Raw genomic sequence first — 27299 nt, forward strand, 5'->3', positions numbered from 1 at the left:
GCCCTCTTTCCCCCTCCCCTCCTCCGCCCTCCTCCGCCCTCCTCCACTCCCCAAATCCATCTCACCCAAAACCGCCGCCATGGACAAACTCATCGCCCGCTACTCGGCCGGCTACGTCGAGATCCTGGGGAGCGTCGCCGTGCAGGTGGTGTACCTGGCCTTTGGGCTGCTCGTGGAATGGCTGCGGCCCGCGTACACCAGCTCGACGTCGCCCAAGATCCTGGCGCAGAGCATCCGGAACCACGTCGTGGTGACGCTGGCCCACGCCGCCTTCGTCGTGTCCCGGGGCGGCGCGTCGGTGCTGACGCGGACCTACATCCCGCCCTACAGCCTGCCGTCGTGGACCGAGTTCGCGGGCCAGATGCTGGTCGGCATCCTGATGCGCGACGCCATCTTCTACGTCGTCCACCGCCTGTGGCACATCCGCGGCCTGTACGAGCTGGTGCACGCCAAGCACCACGAGATCACGTACCCGGGCAACCACCACGTGTGGACCATCAGCTACATGTCCGTCGTGGACTTCTTCTCCCTGTACGGCCTGCCGGTCGTGGCCGTGGCCAAGGCCCTGGAGATGAACGTCATCACCGCGCTGGGGTTCGCCCTCTTCTCCGCCGTCGGCGAGCAGATTAAGCTCGTCTGGGGGGACGAGGCGCACGACGAGCACCACGTAAACATGGGGGTCAACTACGGGGCCTACGGCGTCATGGATGCCATTTGCGGCACAACCTCTGGTCAGTACTCCGTCCATATATATGAATATATATATGTATATCTGCAAATAAATAAATATAAACATAGATGTAGTTGAAGACTGACAGATCCGCACAGGCACGAGCGTGGCACAGACGAATGACAAGGAAGAGTAGGGACCGCAACCTCTTTTTCCAGCGTCATCGAGACGTGTAAGTACATGTCATGTACCTTTTTTTTTTTTTTTTTTGGCAGCAGTGCCATGTGTTCCTGGACTGACGTGCGCGCACCGCAAAGGGAAATAAAACAAATAAAAATGTCCGTGCTCGAGAGGAGGGGAAAGCTTAAAGAGTTTAGCTCGACTTCTGCGTCGTTCCTATTCTGTCGCGTGCGGCCCATTGGAGGGAGAGCTGGCGGCCCTGAGAATTGAAGGAGGGGGTTTCCTTGCTTTCTCCCCGCCTTACGTCGACGGCGGCGGCGGCGACGACGACGACGACGACCCGTCTGTTCGGGCCAGGGGCGGGGTGTCACCGCATGCCTCACGCCCTGGCGATTCCTCGGAGGACTGGTGCACGTGAGGGGGCGCTATGCTCATCCCTTCCTTCTCCCTCCCCCGCTGGGGGGCAAGACCGTCTGGGGTAATAAAAAAAGGGTAGGCGGCGTTAACATGTCCCAAGATGGTTGATTTCGTCACCAAGCCTGTTTTTCGGTTTCTCTTCTTTTTTTTTCCCTTTCGTTCTATGCTGGCTTTTGTCAAACAAATTCAAACCCAATCACATCATCATGATCTAGACTGCCACAGCCTTTTTTGAAATGTTCAAACAGCGCCCAGCACCCAGCACCAAGGAACCCGGCCCGAGATCTCTGCCTCTTGTGACGTCTGTGACGTCTAACCGCCTCCCCTCCCCTCCCCTCCCCTCCCGATCCCCGATCCCACGCGCGCGCGCATCATCTTGGCCTTGTCACCCCTTCAAATCTTCCGCAAACATTGATCCCCCCCCTCTCCCCTTTACACAGTAACTTACTTGTTGACTTTGGATGAACCCCCCTTCCCCTCCTACCCACAACCCAACTTGGGACTCGATGGGGGTAAGATAAGCTCTTGATAGGGTTTCGCCAAGACACGCGTTATTAGAACGTGTAAATGGCCGGCCCGTCCTGCTGGTGCTCTGTCTGTGCGTGCGTGTATGTGTATGTGTGTATGTGTATGTGTGTATGTGTAGTATGTGTATATGTGTAGTTTTGCTATCAACTCAGGGCAGCACTGGTTTTATTTCGACCCAGTTCACGACGGCTCAAGACTCGACTACAACCTGCACCCGCCATCCTCGACTCGTACAGATAAAACCGGCTACTAATGTACGGGTGGATTTTCTTTTTTAAAATAATAATAATAATGAGAGGGCCGGCATTGGTGGGTGAGTGTTTGTTGTTACAGCCCAAACGCAATCGGTGACTTATCCTCCGAGCCAGGGCTTAAAACAATATACTGTTGGAGCGCTATACAGAGAAAAGGAACAAGACGGAAACACAAGAAAGAAAATAATAAGAAAAGAAAAAAAGGCCCCCCTTCGCCCGCGTTTTGATGTGTATGTTTATGCAGCGCGAGCCCTCTACAGGCCCGCCAAAGAGTCCCGCTCGCTCAGCAACGCCTGGTGATCCAACTTACAGCTCCCACAGTATGTATCGTACCACTCGCGCAGCGCCTCCTTCTTGCCCTCGTCCATGCTGGGCGCCAGCACCTTCTGCCCGCCGCTCCGCTTGCCCTTGGCGCCCCCGCCGTTCTCCTCCAGCACCGTCTTGAGCCTCTCGCACCGCACGTTCTCGTCGGCGAGCCAGTTCTCCCACTCCGACTGCACCATCTCCCGCTCGATGCTGTTGACGATGCGCATCGCCACCAGCAGGTCGTGCCGGTACGCCCCCAGCCGCTGCCGCGTCCGGCGCAGCCGCCGGGCCGTCGCCCGGCTGGTGGCCGACGACAGCATCGCCCCCGCGTCTTCGTACGTCGTGTCGAGGTCGGTGGCGTTCGCGACGATCTGGAACGTGGTAAAGCTGCCATTCGTTAGCGCGGGGTGCCCTGCTTGCACCGGGGGGCCGTCCAGACTTACCAGGCGCTGTCCGTGGGCCAGCTGCTGTTGTGGCCCACCGCACCCGTCGCCTCGCCGAGGTCCGCCATGTAGATGGCCTTGCTCATCATCACGTTCGGCCCGACGCCGATGCGGCTCATGAACTTGGCCGCGCGCCTCTCCGTCCACCACGTCGAGCTGTCCTTGGACGTCAGGGCAATGTTCGTAAACGCGCTTCCGGCGAGCACGAGGAGAATGAGCCTGTGCGCCGTGACCACGCTGAACAGCTTGCGCACCGCCGCAATCGCCCACATGATGAGCGACGTGACCGCGCTCTCGCCAAAGGAACGGAGCGTCTCCAGGAGCATGGCCGTCAGCGTGCGCGGCTTGATGAGCTGCTTCTTGGACGCCGCGGCGTCAGCCGGCGAGAAGACGACGACCTGGGTCTGCTGCCCGATGTTGCCGTACACCTGGATCGCCCTCTTCGTCCGGCTGTGCGGGCCCAGCTTGCGCACCTGGTCCGTCGCGACGTCTGCGAGCTCCTCCGCATCGCCCTCGGCGTCGTTCAGGGCCTGCCGCTCGACCAGGTTCTTGGAGAACGTGGGCATCTTGGACCACTCCACCTTGGTGTAGATCGCCAGCTTGCACTTGGACTTGGCCACGTGCGTGATGACGACCTTCGTCACCAACCTGAAATCCTGCGAGTGCGGGAGGTGCCATGCCGTCTTGACGTGGGTGACGACGTACGTGACATGCTCTTGGAACACGTCCATCGTCTGGTAGTCAATGACGTCCACCGTCTTGGGTCGGCCTATCATGTCTTTGTAGTCGAACTTGAAGTGGAATTCGCGCTTCATACGGCCCTGGTCCGCGAGGCCCCACGGGCCCTGGGCAATCTGCTGCGCTCTCCGCTCAAAGTAGAGCTTGGGAAAGACGAAGCTCTTGTCTCCAAAGAGCACGTGGAAGCATGCCTTGGCACTGATCTCGAAGTGTCGCTCCGCCACTTTCCTCTGCATGTCTTCGGGCTCGAAGACCACGGGGTGTGCGGGCACCTGCACCTTGGGAGCCTGCCGGGAGTTCGGGCCTTGCATGCGTAGCCTGGGGCCGAACTGGCTTTGGCGTCTGGCGGGACGGCCGGAATGTGTGCCGTCGTCGAAGGGCGTGTTTGACGATATTTCCTCCCAGCTCTCGACGCTCGGGCTGCGCTTGCTGTAGTCCACGTATTCCAGGTTGATCAGTGACTGGATGAGCTCCGACAGATCCATTGGCTCCTCCGACTGGAGGTCGTCGACGAGCAGATTCAGCCTCGCGTGCAAGAGCTGGAGGTTGTCCAGGAAGATCTTGATGGTGATTCTGGTGTACCCCGTCTCGTTGCCGTCCTGTCCCAGGTGGAGGAAGATGAAGTCGCATTCTTTTCCGGGCGCCGCCGTGACCTCGGCGATTATGTCGAGGCTGATGGCAGAGGCGATGACGAGACCCATCTGTTGGCCATAGAAGTACATGTTGTCGGGGGTGATGTAGATGCGGCCGTTGCCCGCAAGCCCCTGCCCGTGCGATGGCGAGTCTTTGCCCGCCGAGCTCGACCAAGCAGCCCGGAAGACGAGAACAAGCTTCTCATCGAGGGGGACGGTGGGGAACAGGATCCGGAACTGGTGATGCTGGATCCGCAACTCGGGCGGGTAGCCGGGGGGGAAGGTCTCGGCAGGCTGCTTGAATAGTGCCTGCGGCTGGTTCAGTTTCGCATCGACACTAACCGTCTTCCTGTGCCCGCCACTGGGGGTCAGGGGTTTCTCCTCGCCAGGCTTGCCCACCTCCCGGACCACTATCCCGAAAGGATTCTCCTCGAGCAGCCCAGGGGTGCGGGGCCGGCCTGGGCCTGACCCGTACACAGTGCTCCACGCGCTACTTCCCCAATAATTCGCAAGGACGGCCGTGGGCATGTGGCTGGTGTTGTCCCCCCCTATGCCCCTATCGACGGAGAACATGACGGCCGTCCGGCTCAGGTTGGTTGCCGCCGGTGGTCTTGCCAGTGTCAACGGGGCCAGGGTCCCGTGCACCGGGTCTAGCGTGGGGAACTTGGCAGTTGACGAGTTCTTGGACGTGGCCTGGGGAGGAGAAGGGTACCCGGGAAGGTGGCCGTGGCTCGCCAACAAGCCCGCGATGCCGCCGCTACCAGGTGCGGCAGCAGCAGCCACCGCGGCTTCGGCGCCGGCTCCAAACGTCGCTTTCCGGTGAAGATCCAGCTTCTGGATGATCCTCGCCGCATGATCGCGGTTGCTTTCGCCTTCTTCGCGCACCATCTCCCGGCTCAGATCGCGCCCAAGGGCGGTGATGGAACGACGCGGGGCACCGGTGTTCACGTCAAAGCTGGCACGACCGGCCATGTTGCCATCCGCCCCGGGAACCGGAAGGGTGTTGGTTCTGTCAAAGCTCCCCGCGGGCTCTTCGCCGGCCACTACAGCATCCATGGACCTTGCCGAAAACTCGGGGAGCGGGGGCGGCGTGATCGAGAAGGCCGGGTCGGCCCCTGCGGGCGAGGAGCTGCTGTCTCTGTCCATGCTGGCCTCGAACGCCCGTTTCTTGGCCACTTCAAAGACCTCGAGCCATTCGGTGAGCTGATTCTGAGTCTCTGCCTGGAGCACAAGGGTCTGGCTCTTCGTCTTGACCTCGAAACAGAACCTGCGGTCTTCTGCGACGGCTGGTTTGGCATTGCACAGGAGAACGCCAATCTCGTCGCCTTGCAGAACACCTTGGGCCCCGTTGATGAGCCAGCCAAAGATGCCGTCTCGGCAGTAATACCATCGGCGGACCCAGTTCGACCTGGCAGGCTTCCCGTACAGGGTTTTGAGGAATAGCCAGCCTTGCTTCTCCGAAACCACGGCCGAGCTCTCTTGTGGCTGGACGCTAACCGGGCCTCTGGAGCCGAGGAATGGGACGGTCGACGCACTGTAGTCCTCCAACTCCCGAGACGGCTTGAAAGTCTGCAGCGTGCTCTCTCCGATGTCCCGGCGGGCGATTTGCAGCTCTCTCTTGAAGACGAACTCTGTTGTTTCCATCTCCCTGGACCAACCACGGATGCGGTCCATCTCGGAGCCCCATTTCGTCGACGCGGAAGCGGCGTCGCGCGACCGCTTCATTTCTTTCCACAAGTCAGAGCTGACGCGCACGAGCAACTTGTCCAGGCTAAAGCGGATCTGCGGCGCGAGTTGACAGAAATCCATGGCGACCTTGAGATATGCTTTGCGGGTTTCGTACACGGCGAAGGCCTCTTCTCGAATGGCGGACGGCTCCTTCGTCTTGGACTGGCTCATGTAGCGAGCCATGGCCTGGTCAAAGTTCCTCTGCGTGTGGTCCAGCACTCTTCTGACTTCCTTGAAGGAGCGCAAGTCGGCGGCAACGAAGGATCGGATGGGGTCGACGGAGAGGGTGTCGAGCTTTCGCACGGTCGACAGAATCTGGGCCCACCATTCCTTGGAGCCGTCGCTCACGCGGCGAAGAGCGAGCAAGGTGTAGTCGTGGTCGATTATGGCATCGGCGGTTGCGGCGGGCGGGAAGACCTTGGACAGATAGGTGTTGATGCCTTCCTCGAGGGCCTGGATATCGCGCGTCACCCGAGAGGTTGACTTGACGTAGTCGTCAAGCCATTTCTCAACATTATCGATGTGCTCTCCGAAATGCTGGGCGGTCGATCGAAAAGTAGGCGAGTCAAGAGACGCTTCATTCAAGCCGACGGGGATCGCAGGGCTCATTTGCTTCTGCGCCGTGGACGTGGCCGTATCAGCCGGGACGGCCGACGCAGCGGGCTCGGTCATGATGCAGTTGTCGGAGCAACGTCGGGTCGCTGTCTATAAAAATATCATCTGCGTCTATTACGTGTAATATGCATGCTCGGTAGGTTGCGGTCTGGGGGTATCGTGAACGAAGGGACGGGACGGGGGTGTTTTGCGAAGTTGTGATGACGTCGGCGAATGCCGCCTTTGGGGTCGCAGCTTTTGGAGGTGTGCTGTCAACGTTGAGCCTTGTCTGGAAAATAGGCTGAAGACGACGGGGGCCAATAGGCCAGCCTCGCCCCGTGCTTCACTGGCCGCTCCACTGTAAACTCGGCCGAGACCCCCGCAAGCTCACTGTGCCTAGCGTAGCCACAGTGCCTGGAGCGGAGGGGCTTTACTTGAGCTCAGGCCTCGAGGTACGGGGAAGAAGTGGCCCAAGCTCCTCGTTAGTGTCCTCGTGGTGGTCTCTGGCATGCCAACGTCCGCCACACCCACCACTTCTGCTGCTTTCGCATTTACACCGCGTGGTGATTGCTCCTCCCAGTCCCATACTTTTTGACACCTCGTCAATTAAGCTTCGAACATAGTTTGCGCCCTTCAAAGTCTCAATGCGCTACACCTTACATTGGCTGGGAGCCTTGTAGGACTCGGCAATGGCAAACTTGAGCCTGACGGCTCACCCCGATTTCCTCCACCAAGATCAACTCAGCACACACCACGACTCGGCCATGCGGCATTCCTCGGCGGGAGGCCGAGAAACGACTCGTACCCGACTCATGTTCAACTGAAGCAGTCGATTTTCCATTTCAACAGGTCTATGCTTGCATTCTGTCTTGCCACGATTTCATGCCCCGTCCGTCGTCTACCAGAAACATCACCACACCGACCCCGGAATACCTACTGCAGCTTCGCGGCGCTCGGATTGCAACAGCCGTCTCCCCTCGTTGTTGTCGAGTCATGGAGACATCAAACGCGACATGTCAATAGCTGTCGTCACATATCTGACAAGGACAGAGCTGCTTCATGAAGTTTACTGTTTTCGGACGTCAGCATCGCTTTGCCGCGCAAACTGTTTCCGCGTCCGCCCCGTCGAACTTAGTCAAGTTTCTCTGTTCGAAACACGGGGTTGTCATGACTGGCTAGGACTTCGTTGTTCCTACGACACCGGACAACGACGGAACCCCAATCCCAATCCCCGGAAGCTGATCCGTTTCCGCAGCGGACTCAACTGGGCGGGCCTTCTCTGGTGAAACAAACTTCATCGCCGTTGGGAAACACGGCCATTATGGCAACCATGCCGGCCAGTGCTGGTATGGATTGTCCTGGGGCCGTCTCCGGGCTACCACCTCAAAGCCGCGTAGCTGTTGGCCACGGCCTGGACTATCTGGTGTCCTGTGCCAGCTTGGAGGGTCAAGTCAATGCCAAAATGCCCACCACCAACGAGTCAACGTTGTTGGTTTGTGCGGGCAGCACAGCCCCTCAGCCCCTCTCGTGTGGCCTCTATCATGCAGAATGGAGGTCCGGCGACCACTAACAAGCAACCGGCCTCAAGCGATCAGCGGGCCCTCTGCATCGGTAGCAGCACATTTCAGCTGCTCAGGGATGCAGGCTACCCAACCACGGTGCCCCCGTATTCGGTCTGTCAGGCCAGGTCCCCTGAGTTGTGCATCCGCTGGCATGCACTTTATGGGACCCTCGCAGTTCCTCACCATCTTTAGTAGTATAGTGTACGAAATGCCAGCCCTCACTCCATCCACGGTGACCCACCCTCTCCCTCACCAGCCTCCCGGCCCTGCGCCACACGCGGATCTTCAACGATGGGGTTCGTCGCCGCACCGTCCCCCCGACCGGTAGTCCTTGTTCTTTTTTTGGCCACTTTTCGGAACCTCGAGATCTGGGGAAACCCTACGATCGTCGGTGTTCGGCGTCGTCATCCCACCGTTCGAGACAGACACGCAGATAACTCGCTGCCAACGGAAGGGTCCGCCTTGCTAACTTGATTGCCTCTTCGCCCGCAGGCTGTCGTTCCCATGCAGTTCAAACTTGCGGCAGCCGTCAACGCTGCTCAATTTGGCTGGGAAACGATAGTTGGTGGCGACTATTGGTACACCAGCCTTCGATGCCAGGGTCACCTTTCATAGGAAATACCGTTCCAAACGATCCTTCCCCCTTGTGTGTTTGGCTCCAGCTTGCAACGCTATTTTGAGTCCAGCATGAATCGACTCGACACGTTGTTGAGCCGTCATCACGTTTTGTCCTAGGGGCATTTGCTCTTGGCTTCGGACAACGAGCGCTTGACGCATAGCGAACACTCCTGAAAATGGCTCATAAACACCTCCAGAATCCAATGAAGTGGTCAACACGCCGTCTTGCAGGAGCTTGGTTTCGGTTCTCAAGGCGCATCTCCCCTCGGTGCTTTTCAACTTGACGCCCGCTGCTGAGAACCAAGGGATCACCTCCAATGCGAATGCAACCGTGCGGCAAGGCAAAGTTTGCGGGTTGCGGGTTGCGGGTCTAGCCACTGAGGCAGGGATCTGCCTTGAAATGCGGCGACACCGGAATCGACACGGCCTGTAAAGCTTGGCTTGGTGCGACCTGGCTTCAACCCAGACTCTCTGCCTCCTCGCAACCGCAGGATACCAGGCATATCGGAGGCTGGGCCGCTGTGGACAGAGACAAGCATCACGCTCTTCGGCAAGTAAACTCATGTGACCGTGGCCCGACCAAAGTCAAGTGACAGCAACGGCGGTCACGAGCTTTTGCATGCCGGTCTGCGTGCATTGGCGACTTTTGCGGTTGCGGTAAACGGCGGATCCGCCTGCTTCAACGACAGGCGAAGGCCGCGGGGGCCAAAAATAGCTAGTCAGCAGACTTGCCGCCACGGCGCGAAGGCCGACTCCTGCCGACTTTGCTGTGGGCCAGCCTCCACTGCCTGCGCACGACGTCCCGTTTGTCGCCTTGTGCCGCGCCTATGACCGAACAACCGCCGCTCTCCCAAGCGAGCATGCACTTCCGTCCAAGGTGTCATTGCGAACCCACTCACTCGATTTGTGCGATGCCGACACTGGGTCCCAAAAATGCCAACTGCCGTTAGCTGGGACCAACAGGGGGCGACTTCGTCAACCCCCTTAACCAAGAAGGCATTATTCGCCACAGGACCGATATACCATTGTATGAATGCATGGCGGCAACAATATGGCCATTGCTTGCTTTCTGGAAATATGCCTTCAGTCGATCCCCTCGTTTGAGTCAACCAACCACCACCGGGTCTATACTTGACGGCCGCAGCGGCCATCTGTTCGGGAATGCCCCCCGCGCCAGTGTATACCTTGCGTATACCATCCCAGTTTGCCATGTAAACGTTCTGGTCACTAGCCATCCCCTTATCGCGCCAATCCCGCACAACGAGAACGCTGGCCGACAGCGGGTCTTGGAGCCTCCAGAAGATGCCCTTAGCCTCGGGGGCCAGGTAGATGGATTGGCCTGCTTTGCACCCCTCCTCAAACGAGGGAAGATGTGGCTTGTTGGGCTTGATGCATGCAGTATAGAAACACGTCGTATAGTGGAAGGGTTCGAGAGCGGTTGTTTCTGCAACCGGACACCCGTTGAACGGGGGCAGGGCCTCGCCCAAATTGGTATTGTTGGTATGTAACATCTCCTGACGCCCTTGACCTTGCTTGTTTTCTTGCCCCTTAAGTTCTTGACCCTGGCGCAGAGTCGTTGCGCCATTAACGCCGGTCATTATATTATTCGGTGTTCATAAGGGGGGAAACCTTGGGCCGTTTCGACTCCATCCGTCTCTGCTCATCGTGTGCTCAGGCAGTTCCCAATACGTGATTGGTTAAAAGTCTGAGGGGATTTTCATCATTTTTGCCAATCACGATGAAGCAGTCGGCCTTTTCCCGCCAAACCCACATAGCCCGGATCTGGCCATCAGCTCAGCAACCAATGAGACAACAGAAGCCAGCTTTTTCGCAGACACACCTCAGCTCACCTTCCGCCGCTAGCAAGGACTCCAACCTTGTCTGAAGCCATCTACAGGTTGTCGTTGCTCGACGCCCACACCCTCGACCGGCCATTCTTCCCCCCGCAGCTCGCTGGGACCCGTTCCATTTTGACGGGCCATCCCCCTTCCGCCTGGTGTCCAAGCGTAGTTCGGAAGGGGAGGAGGCACAGGGAAACCCACACGTTGGGAAACGCTCTACACGCCAGTTCTGGGGCAGAGTAGCAACCGCTGCCAGTGCGGTACGCCGCGCCATCTGGTCTGATGTCCTATCCCAAGCGGAATCCTGTCGGGACTGCAGCGGGAGAAGCTTAGTGTTGGGTCCTTTGACGGCCTACCTACGGGTGCTTCGGCCGCTCCAATCATGCGAGTGCCCTGAGCCCCGAGGCATTCGAGCCGGCTCAGCGATTACGACCCTACGCTCTGAAAGAAGTCTAAGCTGCAGATGTGGACGCGCCCAGTCAAAGTCAGTACGAAGCCATGTACCATAGTAGGCTGTTGGGGCTACCCGCCGTCACGGCCGCGCCTGCATCGTTTCAAAGACGATCTTCTGCTGGGACCGACATGATGCAGGACGAGCAGAAGCGTCCTGTAGGTACATGCAAGTCATATTGCTACCAATATTGCCCCAAGACGCGTAGTGAATCGCCTCTAGGACACACGACTGGACAAGACCGAGAGACGGCGACATGACGATAGCCCAGAGGTCGACTTGATCATCTCCGAAGAGGTTTCAGCTAAGCCAAAACCAATAGTCGTAATTAGATGGCCCATCGCAATGGCAGTTGTTGGCCGCGATGCCGGTCCAGGTGGCTGTCGATGGTGGCAAAACCCTGGCATTGATCTGGCCAGCAAGCAACAATAATAATTAAAGCCGTACGACCGGATCATCGAGGCTGCACGAATATGGTCGCCTGCATAAGCGCAACCTTTTCGACGGAACTTGAGGATGGTTTCCTAGCGGCGGACGAGCCCAGAGGCCTCGGTTTGTCATGCACCTGCATGATACGGTACGGCACAGGAAGCCCATTCTAGGTCGCAGGAAGCCCGGACCTGCGTGAGCATCTGTAGTCGAAGCATATTATCACATATTGTTCCAATCATGATCCACCGCCGCGGTGATTTCACCAGAAAGTGCCTGCGGTCTTGACCAGATCTGATAGCTCGCAAAAAAATAAAGGGCGAGTTGCATGGCCAAGGAACAAGCAAGCATTGTGAGCGGCGCACCATGTGTAACATTTGCCAATATGATATATCGAAATTAAACACATAGTGGGAGAGGATCGTTAGGAAATGCTCGGGATGCCGCGGAAGCAACGTTGGCGGCCCCGGCGCAGACCCAGTGTGGGCAGAGGTTGTCGCATTCAGAGGAATGCGAGTAGGCAGTGAAATCGCCCTTTGTCAGACGAAGCGCCAGGCGCTAGCTAATACTGCGTCGACGTCGCGTCGCGAAGTCGTCTCCTCTTCCCCCCCCCCACCTCACTTACACTAGAGCTTGTTGTTCAGAGGGGGGGCAAGGGGGAGACTGGCAGCTAATGAACCGGGACACACCCTGTGGATTGGCGGCCAGGGTACCGTTTTCTGGAGACACATGTGAAAGGAGGTGCCGGTGTGTTGGTGGATGCCGGCAAGCAGGGGTAGGGCTTCTTTTTGGCGTTTGGCAGAGAAACATTCCTCACACACACGACAGCATTGACAGCGGGCGGCGACAAGTGCCGTTTGTTTCTTTTCTGCTAGACCGGGACTTTGGCAGTTGGGTGTGGTTCGTGCGACGACAACGACACACGTCTGCCCGGGAATGGGGCTGTCTCTCCTCGGGCCTGTCTCTGACCGGAGAGACACAGACTCAGATGCGGGTTTACACCTTTGTGACGAAAGGAGTTTCTCGTCGGATTTTTCTTTCGAATTGGGAAAAACAACCGCGGACTTTTGCAACGGAGTACAGAGAATGGGGAGGGAGAAGGGGGGCGAGGGAGTTATCTAACAATAGTTGACGGTGTCGGGCGAGAGAGAGAGAGGCGCATCCTATTCCGAGAAACTTGTACTTGGCCTAGGAGTGGCGGCGGCATGCGATGAGATGGCGGGACAATGAAAGGTGGAGGAAGGAGAACCACATCATGACCCGTCTCGGCCGGGGAGAGACGAGTAAGGCATCATCTTTCGATCTTTCGAGAAAGAGAGAGAGAGAGGTGGAAGAAGGCAACAAAGGCACCCGTGCATCATGAAAGACAACGTCCGTGTGTTTCGTGGGGGCATGGAAGGTGGAAGGCAACACCCACGACTACGACGACCTGCCTGCCTTGTCTGGATGCGAGCATCAGACGTACTCGTACCCAAGAAACGGATTCCTAAGGCTCGGGTCCTGGGCTGCGCTCGAGACATGGAAGGCAAGGAAGGCACGGGGTATCGCACAGGCCACGGACTCCACGGCAAGAGCAGAGCGAGCGGTCTCCAACGGGGCGGCTTGCCTCGAGAGAACGAGGCGCGCAGCTGGCTCAGCGGTCAAACCTGGGACTGGGAAGAGGGGAGGGCCACCATGCGACCACATCACCACATCGCCGCATCGCAACACTGGGTCATGACGTTTGATTATCCGAGCTATGTGGCTTTTTGGATTCCATGGAATGTCCAAGGGCTTGACAAGCGGCCCGCTGACGGGGTCACAGACGACGACGACACCAAGACAGACACCCTCCTCCCACATACACATACGCCTCACCCAGGGCCTCTCCAAGAGCGACGCAGACGAGGAAGCTGGACACGGACGCCAACCCAAAGAACGGACCGAAGTGAAGAAGTAAAAGTTTTACCCCAAAAAAAAACTAATCATCGGATACGGCTGCCATGGATTCCCTACCACGGCGACGTTTCTGCTGCGAGGTACATACATGAATTTGCATGGGTACATGGCACGGCAGGCTTGCGCTTGCATCTGCACTGGCATCGGTCATTCAGCTGGGAATTTGCGGGCTCCGACGGCTCCCATTCGCCTGGCCTCTCGGATTCTGTCATTCAGCATATGCAAGTCGCAGCACAGCCCTCATCTTTTCGCGGCCGTCTCTAGTGTAGTAGTGTGGGTGTGGGTGTGGGTGTGGAGTTTTGTATTTTTGTATATTGTACCCTTTTTTTTTCTCCGGGCTCGCCTTCTTTTTTTTCGCCCGCCGCCAGACCGGCTTGCCTGCCTACCGTCCTGCCGTCGTTCCTTGCTCGCTCACACGGTGGTGCAGAATGTATCTTTTCTTCTCCCCGAACCTTTATTTCCATAGGTATTCAGTTTTTGAACTTTTTTTTTTGGAACTCACTGTTGTATATTTTTAATTTAGAGTGCGATCCATCATTTTGACTCCAGAAAAGCGGGAAGATTTACGCTTCGCTTGGCCTTCGTTGCCGTCAACCCGAATCTACCGCACATCTTTTGGACCAGGGGGCGAGGTTCAGGGGACCGAGGGAAACGGACGGCAAATCAGGAGTGGCTCTCTCTCTCTTTCTCTTTCTCTCTCTGTGCTGCGACGACCACCTTTACCTCCCTCTCGGGTAATTGCGATTGCAGAAGTCTGTTCACACCCAAAGACGGATCTACCAGAGCGTTTTTGCGCCGCCTCCCCCACCGCCGTACCCGGGCCCATAGGAAACGCTGCGTTTGCCCTACCATGCCACCATGCCCCGAATCTCACCAAGCCTTACCCGGGGTCGCCATGGATGACGAGGTGGTTTCTTTTCTTCTGCCTCTCTTGCCTTTCGCCTCGCCCCCTCCCCTCACCTGGCGTCGGGAGCAGGCTTGAGGTTGTTGGCCGACTCACAAGGCCATCCCGTCTTCCATCGAGGTCGTCTTTTGAGACCCACGAGCGGAGGGTGGCGCACGCCCCCCCCCCCCCCCCAAGCAAGCCAGACCACGCACATCTCACACACACAACGCATTCCGGCCAGAGGTCGCCGGTCTGTCAAGTCTCGCCGGGCTAGGCTAGTACGGGATGCACCACCCCCCCAGAACCTTCGTCAAAAGGATAAGCGGCAAGACAAAAATAAAAAGAAGCAAAGTGACCTAGGACGTTGAGAACGTTTCGGCTTAACGGGCAGCCAGCTAGCCATTTCGTCTTAGTGAGCACGTCGTCATCAAGACGTACCAACTACCTAGTACAGGGCTTCCTTCCCGCTGCGAGTCTGACGGGAAGGAAAGGGAAGGAGAAAAAACCAAGTAAGAATAAGAAAAGACAAGGAAAAGAAAGCGAAGAACAAAAGAGGGACATCTCCAAGTGGCAGCACCAAGAATTGCCATGGTTGGGGCTGGTCCAAGCTCAAGCAGGGCAATAGCAGGATGGATGGCACCGAAGAAGCCATGGAATACCTGGCCTGCCGCGGCCCAATTCAGCGTGCCAGCCCGGGCTGCGTGCTAACCTGTCAAACCTTGGCTTGGCCTGCCCTGCCCTACCTACCTACCTCGCCGAAGTTGATCGATGTACCTACCTACCCTGCGGATTGACGGCGTACAAACACAAAACGACTGTCAAGGGGCTCGCAGTGCCTAGCTGGCTGGCTGGCTGCGTTTGGTCCATGCAGCCCATAAGCCGGGCAGGCGATCCCGGGAAAGCGTAGGAAGGGGGCGGGCGCTGGGCCGAGGCTGGCTGGAAACTAGGCCTGAGGCGAGGCGAGGTGAGGTGAGGTTAGGTTTGGTTGCGATGTGGACAAAAGACGACCAAGAGCATGAGTGGGATGGCGATCTTGGACGGCCTCGAGATGGGCCAAGCGGCCAGCGCAGGCCGTCGGTCCATGTTTTGCTGGTTGGAGTCCTCCCGCCCACCGAGCTGGACACGTCCGACTGGATATCCTCTGGGCTGGCGGGCCACAGGCTTGGGCTTGGGGGTCGTGGCTGTCCGTCTGGCTGGCTGGCTGGCATCGGAATTCGGGACGAGGACCAACGCCAGCACCAACGCCAACACCGGCAGCTCCTGGCTCCAGCTCCCAGCTCCCCCCGGCGCGCCGGCGGCATCAGCTCCATGGCAGATTGCGTGGTGAGTCGCCGTCATTGACCCAGCGAGCCCCTTTGCAGTGTCGTCGACTCGTTATGTTATGGATCCCGGGTGAGGCGACGGACGAGGAGACTTGGGCCCGGCCCAAGATGCATGCACCGCGCACCAAGGCTACTTTGCCCCTAGCCTGAGGCCTACCGCCGCAGTACGGATGCCGCTACAGGAATTCATGTACACTACTTGCAGTCTGCCTGGGCGGACGCATGTACCGGTGTGTTGCCGGACATGTACCCGCTGTAGGTACATGGCATGCCCTTCACTACCCAACAGTGGGCTGTAGTGCGGGTTGTAGACTGTCTGTGGTTATAGGCCGTTGCAGGGAGCCCCCAGCGTGCACTGGGGAGATCCGATGCTACCACAGAAGACTACTGCACCGCGCTGCGCTGCCCCCGCCGGCGTGCATCGTCGACAGATGCCATCCTCGTCGTTCCCGCCCGGTGCTTGTCGTCTGTTCCTCTTCGCTGTCGTCCGCCGCCCCTCCTTGGCCGTCTCCCTCGCTCTGTCTCTCCTGTCCCTGGCTCGGCTCTGGCTCTGGCACTGGCTCTGGTTCTGGCTTTGGTTCTCTCTCTCCACTTGCTCCCCCCCTCGGCCCTCCTTCCCTCTCCCCCTCCGCCACTGCCTGCACCTTGCACCTTCCACCTGTGCAGCAGCGGGCAGTGAGGAGGAGAGGTATCTGCCACACCCCTCCCCCTCCCCCCCCTACCCCCTTCTCTTGCGCCTTCCCACCTCCCACCACCCTCCTAGACAATGGGCCGCCTGCCGAAAGCCCATTGGGATGGTCGAGGGGAATGGGAAAGTGAGAGTGTACATGGTACGAAGCGACCAAGAGAGGGGAGGGGCGAGGACGCACATGTACCGTGTACCGCGCCCGCCCGCCCCGTCCACCCCGGTCCCACGCATTTGACAAGTCCCCCGGTACATTCGACCTCATCGTAGCCGCAGCCGCCATGCACCAGAGGAAAGGGCAGGTTAGGTCGGCTTAGGTACATGCCATGACTTTTTTGACAGGTCCCGGCTGCCGCTGCGCTGGACACTGACAGGAAGGGACCGACGCAGAGAGCGAGCCACAGAGAGAAAGAGAGAGAGAGCGAGAGAGACACACACACACACACATATGCGTGCGCACACAACTTGGTCGATTATAACACCCCACCACCCTCGCACTTCCTGTCATTTCTTACCCTCCCTCTTTCTTCTTCACGAACACTTCGTCCACCGTTCTTATTCTTCTTCTTATTCGCGGTAGCAGGCGTGCAAGCCAAATATCCCTTGTCATCCTCTCGGGACCGCCCAGCTCCGTCATCACTTGTTTCCTTTATTATTCCTTTTCCCTCCCCCATCCATCTCCTCCCCGGTTTTCGAGCTGCCTGCCTACCAAGACACCAGACAAGATTCAAGACCAGGATACTCACGTCTATATCGCCAACAACTACCAAAGGCCCCCTCCCACTACGATATATACCCTCGACGCCGCCGCCTCTCCCATTGTCGCATCACACGCCAGCTCATCCTATCCTTCCCCAAGGAAAAAACCCCCTCCCGTCACAACATGCCCGTCCAACTACTACCGGCTTCTGCGGCGGCCTTTGCCCCCAGGGCCTCGTCGGTCAACGTCGTGCTGGGTTCCAAGGTCGAGCCGTGGTTGACTCAGACACTCAAGCGCATCAACCGGGTTAAGCGCCCACTCAACAGCGTCCCCCAACACCAAAGGTGTCTCACCGAGACCCTGTCGTCGTCAAATGCCATCTGGACTCTCACCTCCGTTATGCTCCCCAAGGCCCCGGAATCCGAGCTGCGCCAGGACTCCAACCCCCTGGTCGAGGCCCTGTTCAACTACCAGCTCCTCCACATCGAGGCCTACATCGTCCACGTCGACATGGTCCTGCGCAACGAGGTCGCCTTCAAGCTCACCGCCGACTCGATAGAGGCCCTGGTCGAGTACCACAAGGAGATTCACTGCGTCGACACAAAGTCCAAGGTGTACGACTGGTCCGAGAAGGAGCAGCAGTGCAAGAAGCTGCACGAGGACTTCGTGCAGGCCATCAACAAGTTCGTCTACCGCACCCATGTCTCGGCCTTGGAGGGCCTCGAGGAGGACGGCGCAGGCGAGCTGCTCTCGGGCAAGAGCGAGGAGGTCAAGAACAACATCCTCGCCTTGATGAAGCCGCTGCTGCCTCCCCCTCCCCGTGTCGTGGACGTCATCAGGCAGCCTTCCCTGCTCCCCAGCTCACCGGCAAACGCAAACATGTGGTCGCAACCCCCCACGCCCGCCAACATGCCCGCCATCGACGCATGGAGGGTCTTGCCCTCGAGCCCCAGCATCGCATCAACCTCCCAGGAGTCGACGCCCATCTGGGCCAACATCGGCATGAGCGAGGTCCAAATACCTTCGCCCACGCCGTCCTTCAGCCAGCCCTTCTCCACCGCCGGCTTCTTCTACAGCGCGCCGGCCGTCGTGGCGCCCATTCCGGCGTTGCCCCTTCCCAGCATGTTCACGCCCCAGTGCGGCGTGAGCGTTGGCTACGGAGGCTTCGGCTGGGACCGCTACCAGGAGTACACGACAACAATGTGACAATCACCACCCGTCACATCTGATAGCTACCCTGTCGTCACGACGTCATAGCATTGCCGGGCGCGCTTGGCCATGTTTCCTGGAGAAAAAGTTGAAGTCCTCTCGGTTCGCTCGGCATAGAATCATCCATAGGCATATCGGCGTTTATTTTGCATCAACAAGGGGGGAGCCAACGGTGTTACGAGATCTCGCGAGACGAACGACGAAACAAAAAAGATGTAATCCGGTTTTCCTTTATTTTCGGCAGCGAGCGAGCGTCTGATTTTTTTTATCCTGTCTTTTCGATATCCGGGGAACAACAACCGCCACTCACTACGCCGCAAGCTCGGTCGCCTTTCATTCGAATCATCTCATCATGGCTGGGTCCTGGGCGGGCATTTTTGAGTGCATTTACATTTGGGGGATACTTGAACATAGGCGGCTTGCGCCTCTTTCCCTTTTTCTCTCTCTTTTTTTTGTCTTTTTTTTTCCTTTGGGTCTTCTCATCTAAACAAGAGGAACACGCAGCAATGCAACACCCCCGCTCGGCTCCAGGCCCGGAGCCGAGACAGAAGAAACCGACACCTTGGATTCTCGATTCCCCCGTTTCTGGACTTCATTTTTTCTACTCGTTTTCTTTTTTTCCGGTTCAAGAGGCTTTCTCAGAGATACCCCCATCGGCATTACACTGGTTCGGAAGATACCAACCGCTGCGCATCTGCTTTCCTTCATTTCCTTGGCTTGGGCACCTGTCTTACGGATGATTTCACGACGACCACCTCACGACCAATGACGAATATTCACGACCGCCTAACGATACGAAACAAGACGACGTTGCTCCGGGCTCGACGCCACGGCACGGCTCTCTTGTTTTTCCTCGCTTCGCACAGACTATTCGACTTTTCGGTTTTGACGGCAAAGGCTTGCACCCGGGACTGGATCCAATAATGGCAACGCTCTTTCGCAAAGGGTCGATCTGCAAAACAATCATCTCGTAGCCGAGGCTTGGCTGTGTCTGGGACACGGCCGTCGAAGCAGACACTGGTTGTCGACAGGATCTCGGCCGCCACCGTCCGGCCCCCGGCCCAGCTGGGCTCCGGGGGGACGGCCGGCATGGAATTGATGGGGAGATGGGACTAAATCAAAGAAAAAAAGGAAGCTGGGCATCGCAGAAAGACATCCTGCTGGACAGGATACGATGCAGACCTCTTGCCGAAGCCTCGGACTCTGCTCTCGCGCCCACATTTCCCCGCTCGACTAACACGGGGGACGGACGAACCCGAATCAGGCCACGCTGATCACCCCACTCGGACGCAAGTACGACACGACGGATCCTGCAAGTCGGGAATGGTTGTGAACGGAACGACGGCACTGGGATGGGGGTCATTGTGTGAGACCTGTGGAGGGGGGTCGCGCCCGTGGCAGCTTCGGGCTTGGGAAATGTGGCCGGGGGACAGGGAGAAAAGGCGACATGTCGCTCGCCCTCCTACATGAAAGCCGCCCGCCTGCCGAAGACCATTCGGAGCACCATAATGCTCGGGCGGGGGACAAGCCGCACAGGATGCTCCGGGCTCTGGTTTTGCTGCGCATCACAGACCCGAGAGCAATCCCGCGGCAGAGGGCGCTGGGAAATTGGATTTTCTTGGCTAGGGATCATGGGCGACTTGGCAACCCTGGAGGTTGGCCTCGTTCTGGCTACACGCAGCTCAATGGATTATTTGCAATTCGCGTCAAGTTAGTAGTTAATCCGAACAAGATTTGTTCAGCAACATACAAGCCGAGTGAACGGTGTGCGGGTGACGAGTAACGTGCATTGTGTAATGTGAAGACGGCATTGATGAGACCCCGAGAGAACAGACAGACACGACTGTCGACGCATCAGTTGAGAGGAGCAACCGGAGGCGGAGGAGATGCCCCCTTCCATCCACCGACCGCCTTAGCCTCGTCGGAATCCGGCGCCCTTGCATCCAGCGCATGACGTGGCGGGCGATCGAGCTCGACGCTCACATCGACAAGAGAGAGTCTCGAGCCCGCCCCCTCCCCCCTGCCCCCCGGGATGAGATCGCCCACGGGGCGGGAAGATCTAGAATATACCGGGGGTGGGTTGAGGGAGAGAGGATCCGAGGGGGTGATCGGCAGGATGGGATATGTCACTGATGGGAAAAGTATGATGGGCGGGGGTTCACTCGTTTCTTTTTCCTACTTTTTTTTTAAAAAAAATTGGATTGCTGTTGTCGGGCGTGGGAGGCGTGGGAGGCGTGGCCGGTTTTTGATCGACGGAGGGGAGGGGGGTTGGTTGGTGATCTCAAGGGTACCACCCCCCGGCTACGGTAATACATGCGTTCAACGTCGTTCCGAGAAACATTTTTATTTATTATTATTACTATTATTCATCATCATTATTTGATCATTAATCCCTCTTTCTTAAGATACGGGAGAGAAAAAAGGAAAGGAAATATAAGCCACACCCTCTCCCCTTGGCCCCCTTTTTGTGAGACGGTAAGGTTACAAGAGTAGGGGAGGGAGGGTGAGGGTGAGGAGGATGAGGACGACGACGACGACGAAGAAGAGAAGTGTAAAAGGGTTGCGCGCCAGCGTTTCGGGCTCGGTAAAAGCCAATGGGCTCCTGGAAAATTACAAAACAAGATAAAAAAATAAGTAAAAATTCATTTGCTACTCAGAGACAGCCTGCCCCTGTTTGAAAACATGACATCCGGGCGGGCTTCACGGCATGTCCATGGGGGGGTCTTTCAGCGGTGTTGGTGGTACAAACATCACTAGCAAAACCAACGAGATGTTTGGGGCTTCGCGCAGGGGGCAGGGTAGCGGGGAGTCCTCCTGGGTGGGGTGGATGAGCGCGTTAAGAGGCGGTGATTTTTAGGAAGAAGGGGGGGGATGAGGTGACGTTGGAGAGAAGTGTCACCGTTGCGTACATGGTATTGTGTACAACTTCAGGGGAGACGGGCGCTGGACTCTTTCGAGGCCATGGACCAACAGCCCCCAACAGCCCCTGAACGAGCGCCGGAAACAAGGCAGGGAGAGGGGGAGAGAGGTGTGGCTTGCCGTCCGTAGCTGGCAGGGATGCGAGCGCGGGTTGCGGCTGAGCAGCCCGCTAGAACGGGAAGATGGTGTCGTGTAGCTGCGTGATGGTGGTGGTGGTAGAGGCACATGCCTTGCCCTGCTGCTGTGCCACGGGAGGGTGTATCGGTGGCTGTCGCGGGGTCGGATTCGGAGGCTGTGCGGTCCCAGCTGTCCCCGTCATATCCCAGCGTTTGAAACGAAACAATTTGTGGGGGGGAGAGTGTGTGACTGAGTGGGAGAGAGGGAAATACCTAGAGATGCGGAGGGTGGCGATCATGGTCCATTGGTGCGGAGAGGCCTCGCGCCCGCATTGGTCGGCATACGAAACCGGAAACCCCGTACGGGGGAGAGAGACGTTTGGTTGACGTTTCCCTGGCGGCAGCGCTGCGACTCCACGGAAGGAAGGAATGGAAAGAAGGGAGGAGGGGGGACCAACGGATGTGACCGAGACTCAATTCCGGCCCGATACGGCTCATTGGATGGCGCAGAGGGGGACGGCCATTCATCCGACGACGTGAGTTTGGCTTGACACGGGGGGTGGTAGGGGGGGGTATGGCATGTGTGGGCAAGGATATTGGATACCGTTGGAGAAATGGGGGGGCAGATCCACGACTCCGGGTTTTGGGGTCTGGGGAGGAAGGGAGGGGGCCGAGATGAGTCGGTTTTGGCAGCCGTGTCCCAGAAAAGGGGATCGACGGCTCAGACAGGGACCTTTTGTGCTCCGTTCGGGAGGCCAGGTCGATGCGTGCGCCGACTTACATTGCCTGTTCTGGCAACTGGACCGCAGCACTTACATGGAGAGTAGAGACACCTAGGGGGGGAGGCGTGGCCGCCCTGTCGAAGTGCCCGATGAAAGGGCAGCCAAGGCACGCAAAGGCGGCGTGGCTGACTGACGGCGTCCTCTTGACTGTGAGCATCTGATCAGTTCCAGAACGGGCGCGCCCCCCGGACGTCGAACTGTCGGTGGAACCGGCCTCCGCTGCGGCTTCATACGCCCGGCCGACGTCGGGGCGCCCCCTTGGCGACATAATATGGCCCGGGGGTGGGGGTGAGATTGAGGCAACTTTTCGTTTCTTTGTTTTTGTGCTCTCCCATCCCATGCCAGGCAGAGCTGACCGGGCGCGTCGACATCATCTGTGCGTGCACGCACGCCTGAAGGCTGCAGCGTCTTATTCTAGAAGGACGCCTTTGGCTTCGGATCCCGACAAATCGAATCTCGGCGTCCTCTGTCGCATCCCCCCCGCCCGCACCGAGTGGGTCGGGGTGTGCCCGGGCCCGGGGGGTCAGCTGGGGCCCTGCGCGGAGGATCGAGACGGGGGGCGCTGCTGTCGAGATGGGCTTTTTCCTCGGCCGGTCTCTTTCGTTCAGGGACGAGCGAGGCTCCCCCCTGGCGGGCGGATTACGGGTGCCTGGAGGGAGGAGCTGGTTCGGGTCGGAACGTGGCCAATGAGCCCAGCCTGCTTGGCTCAGCTGCCGGCACCCCGTTGTCCATGTGCGCCCCGCGAGAGGAGGCCTGGAATAGTGCCGTGTTCTCCGTTCGGGCCACTTCTCGATTGACATGACATTGCTTTATCCCATTGGGTTCCCATGTGTTTAATGAGTTGTTGGCACCTCGATAATCCTCCAACAAGGCCCCGCGGATTCGCCGCGTGCCTAAACCTCGACATGGCTGAACTGCCAATCTTACACACGCGCAGGGTCTGTGACTGGAGGCTTTTACGACGAGTGGTCGAGAGCCGCCGTTGACAAGCGTGGGATTTTCGAATGCCCGGACGCATAAGGCCAGGGGGGGGGGGGGGGGGGCTAAACGGCGAATTCGCCGAGAACGGGGGCTGCGGCGGAACAGATAGAGTAAAGTGGTCTCAACTTGATGTATTTTGCAACCAAACTAGCATACGCAACGCCAACATCGGATACTAGAATCCCCCAATCGACACATCCCCGTCCCGTTTTCTTCGAATCCTCCACATCAAGAAAGTGAATCGACCGAGCTCCGCTTGACATCCGTCCAGCAAACGCCCCCGGGCTCTTGAGAGGCCCCTCCGGCCCATTCTAGGCCTTCTGGCCGTTCTCGAACCACTCCCTGAGGACCTTGATCTCCTCGTCGGTGAGGGCGGCCTTGTCGGTGCCGTGGAGGGAGACGACGTAGGCCACGAGGCTGCCGGCCTTTGTCGGCTCGTCGGCCAGCCCGCGCGCCTCGAGCAGGGCGCGCGCCTGGGAGGGGTCGGCGACGAACTGCGAGAGGAGGGCCAGCTCGTCGGCGTCGAGGATCGGGCACGGGTCGTTGTTGCGGCTGATGATCTCCCGGGCGAGCGTGTGCGTGTCGATCATCTGGCGGGGGGAGGGGCCGGTGTACGGGGCGGGCTCGACGGCGGTGGCCATGGTGGGTTAGATGGAGGACGGGATTGAAGGCTGGCGGGTGGTGGTGTTTTTTTTTTGGCTTTGTGGCTTTGTGGCTTGGGAATGGGATGTTGGAGGGATGATGAGGCGCCTGAGGCTCGGGGGGTACGGAGCACGGATGCGAGGGCGCGGGATATATACTTTTGCTCCGCCGTGTGTTTTTCGATGTGTTTGGGCCGAATGCCACAACAACAACAACAACAACAGCAGCAGCAACCAACGCCGACGAAAACCAGAGACACGCCTCGTAGGAGTCGGGGCCCAGATGCGGATGGTAGCGAGCTCACGCAATCGTCCAAACCAAATCCATCACACGAAACCAAACTCTCTTCGGCGTTGTTTATGTGAGTGCCTGGGGCAGGCAACAATGATATCGACACTTGGCACGCCCGCGCGAGTGCGGCACGGCTGCCACGCACGGTGACCTGCCGTGACGGGAAGACAGCAGAATCGCTCATTGGCTGCGCTCCCAGCATCGTAACCAACGGCATAACCAACAGCACAATCGACAGCGTTGGAGATATCGCAGGGGGGGGGTCGTCAGGCAGGCACTTTGTAACCCAGGCAACGCCGAACAGATTGGATGAGCATGGAAACCAACGCTCTGGAAGAAAGATAACGAAGGCATGGTGACGCTGGCCTGGCGCGACTGTGCTGGTTGTCTAGGGATGGAGATGGAGCGGTGGGCAATGGCACAATTTGCCCGGTTGATGTTTTGCATCTCGGGTCTTACTTTCACCCATTGTCACACTCGGACCATCCATGTTAATGGAGACGGTCGTCGATGCATGCTGCAAGGAAAACCTGGCGAAGGAAAAACGACTTTTCAAAATATGACTCGCGCCTCTAGGCATCTGTATTCGAGGTGTCTTGGTAGGGTTTCTGAATTAGGCAACACAATTTCGTACCACGCGGGCCGGCTGCCGGCGCATGGAACCCGGTGAGGGGCCGCGAACCCGGAGCAAGCCCGGAATTATAAGCGGGGACGGACGAGCTATGGCGAAGCCGCCGGGACCTTCACGGGACCGCATCTTGGCAGGCGTCGAGTTGGGTTTCACCTCTGTCCCTCGATGATGCACGCCGTCCAAATATGTCCTTCTCGGGCACACCACACCAGTGGCATGCATGTCTAGGACCATGCCGTCCCTGCACCTGTTAATCATTACAGCATATCTCGGGACGGCGAAAACTAGGCGCGGATGGTGGGTCAAAGTTCAAGGGAAGTCATGCTAAGATACTGTATTAAGGTTCGACGCTATCATCCTCCGCGGACTGACATACGCAGAAATTCTGCACGCACATCGTCGGGCAATAATTACCTAAGCTGCGAGCAAACATGTGTATTAGCGGCGTGGTGTACATCACTGGGCCGGCACGACGGGGCCAATCCAGCAGTGTAACAAACTCCATTCTGCATTCTCGCATGACATGAGTGAGCAGGTCACTCGAGGCTCCTGATTCAATTGCCCAGTCTTGAAAGTGGTGTTAATCCGGTCCAATTCAATGTGCCGGCTCCGGCCGTACACGACGATCAATGGCCGCGTCCTCCGACCCTCCGACCCTCCGACGGCTGACCGTCCGACCCTCCGACCGCCCGCCGCGCCGGATTTCCCACACAAAACATCGGCACCGGGACAGCGGATGGTCACGGTGCGGGCCGGAGTTGCAAAACCGAAGCACACCTCTTTGGTTTTTCTTGTTTAAATAAGGCGATGCGGCCCACGGAACAGACAGTCTACAATTCCACACTCACCAACACCACCAGCCTCACTACCTTCGCTGTCTCTTCACACTTTGCACCGTCGATTCCAGTATTGTATAATTCGGACCCATCACTCCGAGGTTCGGATTTCACGGTTTTAGCATCAAGTTTGGCACACCCGCCTTGTTCTTACTGTCGAACTCCCTCAAATATGGAGACCCCTGCATCACCTACTTTGGAAAAGCCGCCTTCCGACCTCGAAACCGGGTCGCAAACAACAGCCACCGACGAAAATGTCGTCGACTGGGACGGGCCTAGCGACCCGCAGAACCCTCTCAACTGGTCTAGCAGACTGCGCTACGGCCACGTCGTTGTCGTGTCGCTGCTCTCCTTGGTCGTGTAAGTCGCCCCTGCAGTGCAGAGCTTGTCATCACGCCCCCTAACACGATGCCTCAGCAACCTCGCCGCCACCATGATCGCGCCCGGCATGGAATACCTCGTACGGGACTTCCACATCACGAGCGAGACAATCGGTACCCTGTCCGTGACGATCTACCTCTTGGGTTATGCTCTGGGGCCGCTTGTCATCTCGTCCGTTTCCGAGATGCACGGCCGCCTCGTCGTGTACCACGTCTGCAACGTCCTCTTTGTCGCCTTCCTGATCGGCACGGCGCTGAGCAAGACCGTGCCCCAGCTGCTCATCTTCCGCGTGCTCTCCGGCATGGCCGGCTCTGCGCCCATGACCATCGGAGGCGGCACCATTGCCGATGTGATTCCGCTGCAACATCGCGGCCCTGCCGGGGCCCTGTTCGGCCTCGGGCCCCTCCTTGGACCAGTATGTACCCGGACGGGGGAGTCTGCCGTGAATCAGTGCTAACCTGGCTGCAGGTGATCGGACCTGTTGCTGGCGGGTTTCTCGCAACCCGCGCGGGCTGGCGGTGGACCTTTTGGCTCATGACGATAATGGTGAGCTACCCGCACTGCACACTCGCCGTGGCTCCACGCGCTAACACCAACCTCACAGGGCGGCGTCATATCCGTACTGGCCCTGGTCGTCATGCGCGAGACGCACCCCAACGTCCTGCTCTCCCGCAAGGCCGACCGCCTCCGGCGCGAAACCGGCAACCAGGACTTGGTCTCCAAGCTCGACCGCCGCCTCACGAGGTCGCAGATCCTGGTCGGGGCCTTCGTCCGCACCGGGAAGCTGCTCTTCCTCTCCCCCGTGGTGCTCATCATGTCCGTCTACGTCGGCCTCGTCTTCGGCCTGCTCTACCTCCTTTTCACCACCATCTCCCCGGTCTTCCAGGGCGTCTACGGCTTCGACGCCGAGATCGTCGGCCTGGCGTACCTGGGCGTCGGCATCGGCGAGCTGACGGGCCTCGCCGCGTTTGGGGCGCTGAGCGACCGCGTCTCGAGATGGCGGGCGGAGTCCGAGAAGCGTTCGGTCCCCGAGCACCGCCTCATCACCATGATATGGTTTGCCCCGATCATGACGGTCGGTTTCTTCATTTACGGGTGGACTGCGTACTACCGGGTGCACTGGATCGCCCCCATCATCGGGACGTTCTTCATCGGGTTCGGTGCCCTCTTCGTCATCGTAAGTGCCCCTCGGCCCCAACGAGGCCAGCCCTGCCCGTCGAGTCCCAATTTGCTGACCATCGACACCAGCTGCCGTCGCAACTCTACCTCGTCGACGTGTTCGGCTCCGAGGCCGCCGCCTCGGCCCTTGGGGCCAGCATCGTCGTCCGCTCCCTGTTCGGCGCCTTTCTTCCCTTGGTCGGCACCCAGATGTACGCCACGCTCAACTACGGCTGGGGCAACACCCTTCTCGGCTTCCTGTCGTTCGCGTTTGTGCCCGCCCCGATGCTTTTCTACAAGCACGGGGAATGGCTGCGGAGCAAGACACCCGAGCACCTGTGATTTACTCGCTCGACCGTTCGGGAATGACACAGGTTGTATAATACGGGGGGGGCATGCGCTATAGACTTGATAGAATATTAGACTCATCT

General features: G+C 58.5%; 5 protein-coding genes across 5 annotated transcripts; 3 read left to right on the top strand and 2 right to left on the bottom strand.

Moving 5' to 3' along the window:
- Positions 1 to 79: 79 nt before the first annotated feature.
- Positions 80 to 866, top strand: EsH8_IV_000557 (sterol desaturase family protein; the record flags this gene model as incomplete). Its single annotated transcript, XM_083265447.1, has 2 exons — positions 80 to 731; positions 829 to 866. The coding sequence occupies 2 exons, from the start codon at positions 80 to 82 to the stop codon at positions 864 to 866; spliced, it is 690 nt and encodes a 229-aa protein (XP_083124342.1).
- A 1437-nt stretch (positions 867 to 2303) lies between these two features.
- Positions 2304 to 6568, bottom strand: EsH8_IV_000558 (SIP3 family protein; the record flags this gene model as incomplete). Its single annotated transcript, XM_083265448.1, has 2 exons — positions 2304 to 2742; positions 2799 to 6568. The coding sequence occupies 2 exons, from the start codon at positions 6566 to 6568 to the stop codon at positions 2304 to 2306; spliced, it is 4209 nt and encodes a 1402-aa protein (XP_083124343.1).
- A 10537-nt stretch (positions 6569 to 17105) lies between these two features.
- Positions 17106 to 18128, top strand: EsH8_IV_000559 (uncharacterized protein; the record flags this gene model as incomplete). The annotated part of the gene is made up of 1 exon (XM_083265449.1): positions 17106 to 18128. The coding sequence occupies one exon, from the start codon at positions 17106 to 17108 to the stop codon at positions 18126 to 18128; it is 1023 nt and encodes a 340-aa protein (XP_083124344.1).
- A 5112-nt stretch (positions 18129 to 23240) lies between these two features.
- EsH8_IV_000560 (uncharacterized protein) lies at positions 23241 to 23570 on the bottom strand (the record flags this gene model as incomplete). Its single annotated transcript, XM_083265450.1, has 1 exon — positions 23241 to 23570. The coding sequence occupies one exon, from the start codon at positions 23568 to 23570 to the stop codon at positions 23241 to 23243; it is 330 nt and encodes a 109-aa protein (XP_083124345.1).
- Positions 23571 to 25501: 1931 nt separating this feature from the next.
- Positions 25502 to 27210, top strand: EsH8_IV_000561 (MFS transporter; the record flags this gene model as incomplete). The annotated part of the gene is made up of 5 exons (XM_083265451.1): positions 25502 to 25689; positions 25747 to 26125; positions 26179 to 26256; positions 26315 to 26887; positions 26959 to 27210. The coding sequence occupies 5 exons, from the start codon at positions 25502 to 25504 to the stop codon at positions 27208 to 27210; spliced, it is 1470 nt and encodes a 489-aa protein (XP_083124346.1).
- Between the last annotated feature and the right edge of the window lie 89 nt (positions 27211 to 27299).

The sequence above is a fragment of the Colletotrichum jinshuiense genome, chromosome 4 (assembly GCF_051148585.1).
Source record: "Colletotrichum jinshuiense chromosome 4, complete sequence".
Taxonomy (NCBI): domain Eukaryota; kingdom Fungi; phylum Ascomycota; class Sordariomycetes; order Glomerellales; family Glomerellaceae; genus Colletotrichum; species Colletotrichum jinshuiense.